General features: G+C 53.5%; 1 protein-coding gene across 1 annotated transcript; it reads left to right on the top strand.

The window, feature by feature from the left end:
- The first annotated feature begins 1,173 nt into the window (after nucleotides 1-1,173).
- Nucleotides 1,174-2,558, top strand: ADRB1 (adrenoceptor beta 1). The gene has a single exon (XM_010224359.2). The coding sequence runs from the start codon at nucleotides 1,174-1,176 to the stop codon at nucleotides 2,533-2,535; it is 1,362 nt and encodes a 453-aa protein (XP_010222661.2). The 3' UTR covers nucleotides 2,536-2,558.
- Nucleotides 2,559-11,173: the final 8,615 nt, after the last annotated feature.

Below are 11,173 nucleotides of genomic sequence, written 5' to 3'. Positions count from 1 at the left end.
CTACAGTGGTTTCTATAGCTGTGACCAGGCTGCTGAGGATCAGGCTCAACTGGCACCATGATAGACAAGTATCTCCAGCCACATCCTTTAGGATAAGGCCTCCTTTTGCTGATGGAGACACCAGGGCTCCCTCCCTGCCCATCCAAATGGGTTGCACAATGGTGCATCGGACAGAAAGCAGCAAAATTCATGGGAACGTGCGGGAATAGTTTGCCAAGCGGCAGGTCCAAGCCTGTGCGTGGCCTTTAGTCAGGGTTAAGTAAATAGTGTGTAAATAAATAAATAAATCACTGCCAGGTCGCGACCTTGTAAATCAAGTATGAGCCTGGAAGGGATTTTTATGACCCAGCTGGAGCAATGGAGCGGCCTGAGCAGAATAAATATATATGGGGGAAAAAATAACCATTCCTCCGAGTTGCTCCTGGACTGCTGTGGGGAACGTTCGGCACTGCTGCAAGACATGCTGGGGATTAAAAAAGGCAGAGAGGGGACCTGGCTCTCATTTAGTCGGCAGCTGTTTTATATTATTTTAAGAGTTTTCAAAGAGGAGTAAAAACATTTAAATCCACCCAAGAGTAATAATGTTCTGGCTGAACGAAGGGCTGAGCAAGTGAAGGCGCATGCAGAGCTACTGCGCGAGCCGGTGACGGCGGCAGGGGTGGCAGCGGGACAGGGACGGGAGCCTCCGGCGTGGACACCATCATTTGTGCCCTTTAATCGTCATTAACAAACAACAACAGCGATAACTGCGGCCGCCTGCGGGTTGAGCGGTGCCGCACAGCGCGGGTAGAAGTTTGGGGTCGCGCTTCAGCAAGAGCAGAGAGACCTGGTGGGCAGCGGGGTGGGCAGCGCCAGGCGCGGGGAGGCCCAACCTCGTTCCCCGGCGGCGGCGGGAGCAGCGGGGCCGGGACGCGGCCACAGCCCCGGGGAGCGGCAGGGGCAGGAGCCGGGTAGAGGCAGTGCCGGGGCAGGGGCAGTGCCCGGGTACAGGCAGTGCCGAGCAGGGGCAGGACCAGGAGCCGGGTAGAGGCAGCGCCGGGCAGGGGCCGGGTCGGGCCGGGCCGGGGCGGAGCGGAGCGGGCCGGGGCGGCGCGTTCCCGCCCCCGGGCGCCGGTTGGCGGCGGCGGGCGGGGCGGGGCGCGGCGCGGGAGCGGCGGCGGCGACGGCCGGGCCATGCGGCAGCGCGGGGAGCGGCGGGGAGCGCCGGGCAGCGTCGCGGCGCCGCCGCCTTCGTGCCCGCCGCGGCCCCGCGCAGCCATGGGCGACTGCGGCGCCCACAACCGCTCCGGGGGCGCCGGGGCGACGGCGCCGCCGCCGCCGCTCGGGAGCCGGCAGCTGCCCCCCGGCGAGCTGCTCTCGCAGCAGTGGGCCGTGGGCATGAGCCTGCTCATGGCCCTCGTGGTGCTGCTCATCGTGGCGGGCAACGTGCTGGTGATCGCGGCCATCGGGCGCACGCAGCGGCTGCAGACGCTCACCAACCTCTTCATCACCTCGCTGGCCTGCGCCGACCTCATCATGGGGCTGCTGGTGGTGCCCTTTGGGGCCACGCTGGTCGTGCGCGGCACCTGGCTCTGGGGCTCCTTCCTCTGCGAGTGCTGGACTTCCCTGGACGTGCTCTGCGTGACGGCCAGCATCGAGACGTTGTGCGTCATCGCCATCGACCGCTACCTGGCCATCACCTCGCCGTTCCGCTACCAGAGCCTCATGACCAGGGGCCGCGCCAAGGGCATCATCTGCACCGTGTGGGCCATCTCGGCCCTGGTCTCCTTCCTGCCCATCATGATGCACTGGTGGCGGGACGAGGACCCCCAGGCGCTGGAGTGCTACCAGGACCCGGGCTGCTGCGACTTCGTCACCAACAGGGCTTATGCCATCGCCTCGTCCATCATTTCCTTCTACATCCCCCTCCTCATAATGATCTTCGTCTACATTCGGGTATACCGGGAGGCCAAGGAGCAGATCAGGAAGATTGATAGATGCGAGGGCCGCTTCTACGGGAGCCATGAGCAGCAGCCCCCACCACAGCCGCCCCCGCTCCCCCAGCACCAGCCCATCCTGGGCAACGGCCGAGCCAGCAAGCGAAAGACCTCCCGCATCATGGCCATGAAGGAGCAGAAAGCCCTGAAGACTCTGGGCATCATCATGGGGGTCTTCACCCTCTGTTGGCTCCCCTTCTTCCTGGTCAACATCGTCAACGTCTTCAACAGGGACCTGGTGCCCGACTGGCTCTTCGTCTTCTTCAACTGGCTGGGCTACGCCAACTCCGCGTTCAACCCCATCATCTACTGCCGCAGCCCCGACTTCCGCAAGGCCTTCAAGCGGCTGCTGTGCTGTCCACGGCGAGGCGGCCGGCGGCTGCGCACCGGCACCGGGGACCTCGCCGGCCTCCCGGGGGGACTCGTCAGCACCTTGGGCTCCCCCGAGCACGGCCTCGGCGGCGCCTGGTCTGACTGCAACGGGGGCGCGCGGGGCGGCAGCGAGTCCAGCCTGGAGGAGAGAAATAGCAAAACGTCCAATTCGGAGTCCAAGGTATAGGGCGGGCGCTGGGGGCGGGGGGCTGGCGGAGCACACCGCATCCCCAACCGGAGCCGCGGGAGGCCAGTGAGCGCAGGAGATGAGCGGGAGCACCCGAGCGCAACCGGAGGCTGTTGAGTCGTGCGGGAGCCTTCGCTGGGGGCGGCTGCAGGGGAGCCTGAAACGCCCTGGCCGGTGCGGCGTTCCCAGGGCCGCCGCTTGGCTTGCGGGGCAGCGTCGGAGCTGTTCCCAGGAGGTCCCCGGCTCCGTTTCGGAGCGCCGCAGGGGAAGCCTTGCACACACAGGAAAAGCCGGGTGGGATTTTTGGCAAAGCTTCCCGCAAAGGCTTCCCTTGGAGCGACCGCAGGTGCGTGGGGCTCCCACCAGCCCGGCTCACACGCGCCCTCCCGCAAGCTCCCATCGCGCGAGGTGGAAGCGGCAGGAAAGTTAATACCGAGCAGCGCGGGTAGGTTTTGCAAGGCGGTGACGGGGGGAAACGCTCCCCGCTTTTCCCCTCCGCAGCAGCAACCGGTGAATTTTTTGTCCTTATCTTCTCTGGCCAGACAATAGCGGTCGGGCTGAGAAACTTCTACCTCAAGCTGTGCATATTGTACAGGGGAATAAATGGAGCGTGTTTATATTAAACAGCTTATTTATGTATCACTCGTAGTATTTTATAAAAGAGGTGGGGGGGCAGCAAGCCTTCTCCTGTTTGTTTGTTGCCATTAGAGATGAGTGGAGGGGGGGAAAAAATCTCATCAGCAACCAAAATTTACTGCACATGTAAAAAGAAATGTCAACAAAGCTGGGTTTTTGCACAGTATTAAGAGCTGTAAGGTTTTCTGGAGATGTTACTTGCACACGCATATGCAGAACAAAGTAAAAATGAAACCGAGGTTTAAATAACATCCAACCTGAAAGTGACTTCTGTTTTTGTCTGATCCACTATAGTTTTATTGAGAGTGACTTTTTATATTATTTTATGAAGGTACTGTAAATATATCCGTATTATAAATTAAAATATCTTAAGGGACTTTTATTATTTTTATCTCCCAAGTGCCCACGTGAACCTGCTGTTATTTTAGCACTCGTGTGTCATTTCCATTTTCCTCCGTGTGTTTTATATCATATTTATACTCTGGTGCAATTTACTACTGTGTTAAGTAATTGGTCTATGTGCAATAAATACCATTGCAGCACAAGCGAGCGTGTCTCTATAGGTTTCCAAACAATACCTGTGTATAATGGGAAGAACACATTTGTTTTTCTTAAAAGATGGCTCAGTTTTCCAATACAGCTCTACCTAATGGCTTTTCCTGACACAGTGTTGTAAAAAAATGTGTTTGAAACCAAATAAGTTGGTGTTCCTGTTGCACTGAGGTCTGCCGACTTCGTTCAAATTAATGGCTAAAAATAAGGTGTTTCCAGTCTGATAATGAATATACTAATTTTCTGTAACTATTCTGTACAGGGATATATTCCTCTTTTTGTTAAGTGTATGAGACTGGGAGTCCGGAGGACACTGAAGTATTTAAGAGTACGGAGCCGCTTCGTGATGCTTAATATGAAAGCTGAAAACTGTCTTGAGTAGAAAGATCCATCGTTTGTGGGTCACAAAGCTAATGATAATGTGAAGTTTTGAACTTCGCAGTTGCCAGTAGCCACCTATTCCTGGAGGGCCCCATCGTGATAAGTGAATGTTTAATAGAGCTGGTGCCTCCGTGGACGGGACCGAGCTGGGAGGTGTGTGAACAGGCTGGCGGATTTGGGTTCTTAGAGCGCACCTTGACCGAAACCAAAGGCTGGCGTGTGAACAAGCCCGGCTTCCTTTCTTGCTTTACGAAGGCACACTGGATTTTCGTAGTTTCATAAAATATTGTTGCAATGAATACAAGGCAGGTAGAGCAACCAAAAGAAAGTGGTAGACCTTGTAAAACACCTCCTAGTATCACTGCAGAATAAAAGTGAGGTCGCTTTTTAGCTTTATTACACTCAGAGGTATAGCTAAATTAGAAGTTAGCTCCTAGGAAGAATATTTCTCAAAGTGAGTTGCAAGTGGGGAGTAGCCATAGGTTCATTTTGAAAAGCATCTGCTTATTTTTGTTTGCTTGTTGTAAAAAGCAAGGATTTTGCTTTTAGCAGTTTTCAATACTTTTTATGCAAGGACAAAATAAGGGATATTTTTCTATTACTTCAGTTGGGGCTAGGATGTGGGCTGCAGTTGATAGTTTCTCACTGGTTGAACAGGCTCTTCGAAGCGCCAAGCTGAAGCCAGATCAGTTCCTAAATCAAGTATGTTCTGGCACCTTAGGAAGGATTTTATCCCAGGACCCGGTTTGCTGTGTGATTCCAGCCACGTCAACGGGACCGTAAGGCTGACGCCAGGCGACGGCGCGGGAGGGCTGGTTGCATGAATCGCCTCAGGAAGGACGCGGACGGCAGCCGGGGAGGCCAAGGGCTTTCCCGCGTGTGCCTGGGCTGCAGAGAGCCAGCGCAGCCCGGGAGCTGCAGTGACGGAGCCCGAGGCCACTGCGGTCACTAACAACCGCACCGGTGTCGCGCTGCGGGGTCTGTCTGAGGGACTCCGATCTTAATCTCATAAACTGTCTCCCAGACTTAATCTTAACCCTCTGCATGTTCACACTGGAGTCATTGAGCACTCACTCATGTCCCTGGACTTAACAGGTGAGGAAATTCTTGGCTCAGCAGGGACCCTGGAGGGGAAATTGAGGGCCAGAACTTGCTCAGCTTACCCAGTCGAGTAACTGCACGGGGCCGTGCTTCTCCTCGCTGGGCGTAATGCCATTGAAACAAGGAGGATGAAGGTAGGGTGAATTCTGCTCACTGGCCTCAGCAGGACCAGCCGTGCGCGTGAACTGCTCAGGACCTGGCTGCCGTTGGGTTTGGGCCAGCCGAGGAGCCGACAGGGAAGCGTGGAGGTTGGCCTGTCTAACCCCGTGGTGGACAGCCGAGACGGCCCGTGCGGTGGCTGCCTGTGTGTCTCGTAGGGGGGCACAGCAGCCCTGCAGATGAAGCAGGACATATGGCACACATGTGTGTGAGCGAGGAGGGTATTGGCGAGCCGTCCCCCCCGGATCCTGCTCAGAACAGGCTGTTCTGAGCAGCGAAGAAGTATATGCTGAAAAGAGTTACAGGCAGCCGAAGTGCTCTGGAGGCTGTGAGTCAAGCATTCAGGAAGAATATTTTTTTTGAAGAAAACCAGACGTGGATTAACAATTGGAGCTGCGAGTCAGAAAGTATAGGTGGGAGACATGCAGCTACACACGTACGTGCACGGAGCGTTACAGCAAAGAGCCGCAGACCTGCAGGGAAGGGAGAAACAGGTAAAACAGAAATCGGGTACGAGAAAATGTCCCGTGTCTGTCAGGACGGAAGCTGGCAGGGCTCCCTCAGACCGGCCCGTGTAAGAGGCTCTCAAAGGCGCCCGTCGCTCTCTGAGCAGCAGTGACCCAGCGCGTGTGGGAAGAAGGCTGCCTTTCTCCACGTGTTTGAATGTATCGGGTGGAAAACATGACTTCATTTCTTGTGCATTCAGCAGGGATAGATGTTTTAGAAGCCTAAATACAACATATAGATAATAAATAGATAATAAAATAGATAGATAATCTAGATAAAATAGATAATAGATAATAGATAATAAAACTAAAAATACCTGCACATCACTGAGAGTTAAGCACAAAAGCTCTTGAAAATTCCTATTATTTTGACTGTGACCCTAGTCACAAATAGTGCAGATTTTTACCAAACAAAAACTGAATAAATATTCTACAATGACTGTAACTAATCAAATTATGTGCAATAAGGATGGCTTTAAATTATTATAGGTAGATCTAAACTTGTGCCCATCGTGCACACAGAATTTGTCGGCATCGATCATTCATTTGCAAAGGCATCTTGCACTGTCCCTTTTGCAAGCAGCTGCCTTCCCATGTGGCTATGTCTGTATTTTCAAGTATAAAGACAACTTCTTTGTCGGCTTTTTTTTTTTCCTAAACCCTATCTGAAGTTGACATTTTATTAATAACTTCTAAGTGGCTATTTTGCAAACCTTCCTTGTGCTGCACACTTTCCTAGTTTATTGTAATTTCCTGTCCAGTGGACTGCACTTACTTCCTTTATGTAATATATCAGTTGCAGGGCTGGAAACTGTGCAGCTATGAACTACAAGAGCAGACTTTCTTGAGGCCAAATGTGGTCACAAATTGCCACTGGTAGCAGAATTTGACCTGATAATCTAATGTCTTGTGAGCGAGTATCTCCAGAAAAGTCTACTGTCACCAGCAGTAACTGACCTCTGCTAATGAAGCCGGTGCAATTAGTCCTACTCAAATCTGTCAGGAAAATGTTAACTGCTAAACAACAGTTAATGCTGGATAACTCAAAGGACGAGTGTTTTGTTTGCTGATCTGCGTTAGGTGATATGTTGGGAAATAATTACCCTTTGACTAGCAGCCAGCTTTGTACTAATCAGAAAGGAGAAGTCATGTTCTGTTTGAAGGATTATACCTAAAAATAGTTCTGCTACAGCCACATCAACGGGTGAAACGAAGCAAATTCAGCGAGACATCCACACCTTCTTAGTACTTCACTTCTAGTCCTAAAAGCTCGTTGTTTGGCTGAAACTTTCTGTTTGATCATGTCAGAAGTACTAATGTGATCTCCTGGAATAATGCTACGCATGCCCTCCCTGAGGATCATTACCATATGCACCACTGACTTGCTTTCAGAGTCTGCCAAACTCAGAAGGGCCTAAGGAGGAAGCAAATAGTCTTTTTCTGTAGGTAAACAGCCACATATAATGGCAGATCAACAACAGAATTGTTGCTAGAATTGTACCACCGAAGAGACCAATTTGTTTTCTACTTTCCTTAAAGGTGTTCTTTCTGCCCGTCGATCAGAAGGGAAAAGCCATGGGAGTAGCAAGTGGTTTGCTCATGCAATTCAGTCACTTCAGGCTGTCAAACTGCGTTAGGAAAAGTAACTGAGATGGGAAAAAAGATCCAAAAGGTGATGCTGGGAACTTGGAGCTCTCCTTGCAATCAGCACTAACAGAGGCATCTTCGCTGTACTGTATAAGTTGCCTCTAACTGGAAGAGTCTAACTAGTTGCGATAGAGATGCACCAGGTGGATGGACTATAGAAAAACACAGATTTAGAGGAGCAGGGGGCATGTTTCCCCACAGGGCTGTCACCGCGGGCCTGGCAGCGGCACACGCAGGTCCCCTCGGCAGCCGTCCAGGCCCTGCAGTCGCTGCGCGCTGTCTCTGTTGAGCCTGCAGGTTATACACGGCCCGGTCACAGCTGCCCACAGCACCCCTGACTCGCCAGGTTTACCTGGTGCCCCAGTGGGCAGCCCCGGCTGCTCTGCCGGTGCAGGTTCATGCTCCAAGTTACGCAGCGCTCAGGTATGTTACATAAACGCGTGATAAACTTCCTGGTTCGCATTCACCGATGCCTCCGTGCACACATCCACCACGGCCTGCATGGTGTTTGGCCTGGGGCTTTTCGGTGGTGGTATTTGCTTGCCCCAGAGGTCAGGTTGGCAGCCAGGCCCAAGCAGCAGCCTGGATCCAAACGCTGACAAAGGCACAGGAGAGCTCAGCTCCTCAGGTTTGGGTCACTCCAAGCAGGTCTAGTGCTCGACTTACTTACCCACACTAGCTGCCCCGCAGCGGGAAAGCACCAAACCAGTAGCAAATGTTTCCCAACCTCAGCCAGTGACCTGAAAGAGAAAGCAGCAGCTCTGCTAGGCTTCTGCCCTTGCCATGGGTAGCAGTGCATTTCACACATGCTCCAAGCACGACTTCTCTCCTTTGGGTCCTACTTGATACACCCAGTCCTGCTGTCCCTAGCGAGACGAGGATTTTCTGGCACCTTGGTGCTCCTGCCTTTAGCTGATGACCAGCAGCAAGGCACCTTCGCATGCCTAAGCCCAAGCCTTTCTGCAAGCCACGACCTCAGGACTGCTGACCAAAGTCATTCTGATAATAGTTCTTCAGTTAGCCGGGACAGGGCTTTTAAAGGTGTATTTACGTGAGCATAGCAAGAGGCACTCTGAGCCGCTAAGGAGCTCAGCGACTAATGGGTGTATAAATATTTCAGCTGCCGAACACGTCATTTTTCAGGGTAACGTGAGTGTTGCAGCCCCTCCAAAGCCTCTGGCCGCGCTTCCTCCGAGGAGCGCTGCAGAGGCGCTTGTGCGTGTGAGGGGCAAAGCTGGCAGCGCAGCAGAACAGCGCGGGACAAAAGATCTGCTAAGTGGCCAAAATTTGAGTGCTTTGCAGTCAAAATTTTAAAGTGCTTCTTTTTTAAGAAGAGGCAACACAGACGAGCAGATTTTCCTCCAAGGAAATGGAGAACAAATTTGGGGATGAAATTTTCCAAGTACCCGTGAAAAGGCTATTTTCGCCCCTTGCTGAGTGATCAGTGAGAGGCAGAGCAATGTCCCCAGTGAGAGCTGAGCGCTGTCCCCAGCACAGGGCAGCCCTCAGCCGCCTCGGGGGACGCGTGGCATCCGTCAGTGCCACTCTGCTGCGGAGCACATGGTGCCCTCAGATGCCCTCCTGCATCCTCTTTTTTGGAGCGTAACACGCTCTTCAGCGCCGCTGCCGCCGGCCGCGCTGCCCCAGACCCACACGGGCCTCGGCGAGACCTGCCCTGGGGCACGGAGACCCCTGCAGAGCCCTCCCGCCCACACGTCCCTGTGGAGGGGAGCTCCTGCCCTGGGCCATTCCTGTCCCCCCCGGCTGCCACGGGGCCAGCGCGGATCCCTGCAGCCGTGGCACAGGCACTGGGGAAAGACTTTTCCCTCTGCTTCATCCTTGCAGCTCCTCAGACCCCGGGATCAACGTTTCCTCAGCCTGCCGGGAGAGTCCGTGTGGCAGCTCGGCCACGCTGTCACAGGGACCCAGGAAGGGCAAAGCCAGGCTTGGAGCGTCTCTGGGCTTTCCTGGCCTCGGAGCTCGCTTCCCGCACGTGCCCGCCATCCCAGGGCTCCTGCACAGCCTCCTCTCAGGCCTTTCCTCACAGTGCTGCTCCAGGTGGAGGAGTCACCTGCTCCTGAAGCTGCGTCCCTCCTTCTGGGTTAATGAAGCCACCATTGTGCTCTGGAGGGAGGAGCGCTTCCTCTTGGACGGGAGCAGGTAAATTGGGAGACGTCCCACAAAGCTCCCATTGTTTCATAGCTAAATCACTGTCTGCGGCCTGGGCTTTCAGGGAGCGATGTTTTGTTTGTCTGCTCTTCCCCTAGCTATTCGCTTGGGAGCCTTCAAATGGAGTCTCGGTTAGATTGCTTACGCCACTGCCTCTGACAGCACCAGTGTGGGGTTTGTCATCACGCCACTGCCCCTGACACCACCAGCGCCGCTCCTGCCCCACGCCAGGGCAAAACCGCTGCTTTCTGCAGTCACAGATGGGGTAACAGTAGCTCTCTCCAGTGCACAGGAGAGGAGGCAGGCCAAAAAAAAAGTGCACTAAAGCACTCTCACCACCAACAGAGGCCAATGTGATTATGTAAAATAATCAGGCTTTTCGGAGCTTTTATGTAACGTTCAGAGCAAGGCTGCTGCTGCTGCAGTAATTGCCGGCAACGACAGGTAATGCAGCAGTGCGTTAAAGCACCTCGGGAGCATCTACGGGAGGGCTCCTGCTCCCGTTTAGCTGCATCATCCCGCCCCTTGAGAAAAACCAGCCCCTCTAGAAAAAGCTTAATTTCAGCTGAGCACATGGGCTGCACAAGTGCTGCCGACGGCACAGCGGAAACAGGCACGTGGCAGGTGGCAGGGATGAGGATATCTGCTTTGGTTGCAGACCAGATTTAGCTCTGTTTGACTTGATCACAAAACCTCATCTCCGATTTGGATGCTGCGGAAGTTGAGGTCCAGATCAGCACCCTCTTGCCTGCTATTTCACGTGACCTGAGTTAGTCCATTAACCCCTTTGAAATGAGGAACAGGACACATCATCTAAGTCTGTCCTTTGCCAGAGGGAGGGGGCTCCTCCAAATATTCCCCTGCAAGGTTTGAAGCCACCTTTCAGCAGCCCCATGCCACGTGTAGCTAATGGGCCCAGCCCTGCACAGAACTGGACGCCCAGTGAGTGTCTGTGATACGGATGTGGAGCTGAGGGGAACAGGAGGTTCCCGAACCATCCTGTGGCAGAAGCATCCTGGAGCCGATGGGTTAGTACAGTCTCTGGGCAAGGAGAGATGAGCACTATTCCCACTATTCCTTGCCTGCCTGGACTAAGGGATTAAACTTCTCAGTGCACGGGAAAAGTGGAAAGAGAAAATATTAAAGTTTTCCACAAATATTCAGAGTGCCATAGGAAAAAAAAAAAAAGATTTAGGTCTGATTATCCATTGTGCAATTGCATCTCAGTAAAGAGCATGGGATAGACTCTTCCATTTTTGGCAGACCTATGGACCACTTGAGCTTGAGGAGCAACTTGGGGGACGTAGTGGCAGTACAGAGGTGCTCCCACCTGCAAAGGGGTGACATGGCAACGAACCAGAGGTAAGTCAAAAGCCACGGTAAGCAATTCCCTAGGGACAGCAGCTCTGTTTGCACAAGGTCTTTATGTGGATTGCGGATGGGATTGTGGATGGGCACAGTGACCTGTGAGTAATCCGTATTGTGCA

Source organism: Tinamus guttatus, unplaced genomic scaffold (assembly GCF_059628265.1).
Source record: "Tinamus guttatus ecotype Peru unplaced genomic scaffold, ASM5962826v1 Tinamus_guttatus_pri_ptg000314l, whole genome shotgun sequence".
In the NCBI taxonomy this organism is placed as follows: domain Eukaryota; kingdom Metazoa; phylum Chordata; class Aves; order Tinamiformes; family Tinamidae; genus Tinamus; species Tinamus guttatus.
The sequence above is the reverse complement of the archived record's forward strand: the minus strand, read 5'-3'. Positions and strand labels throughout refer to the sequence as shown.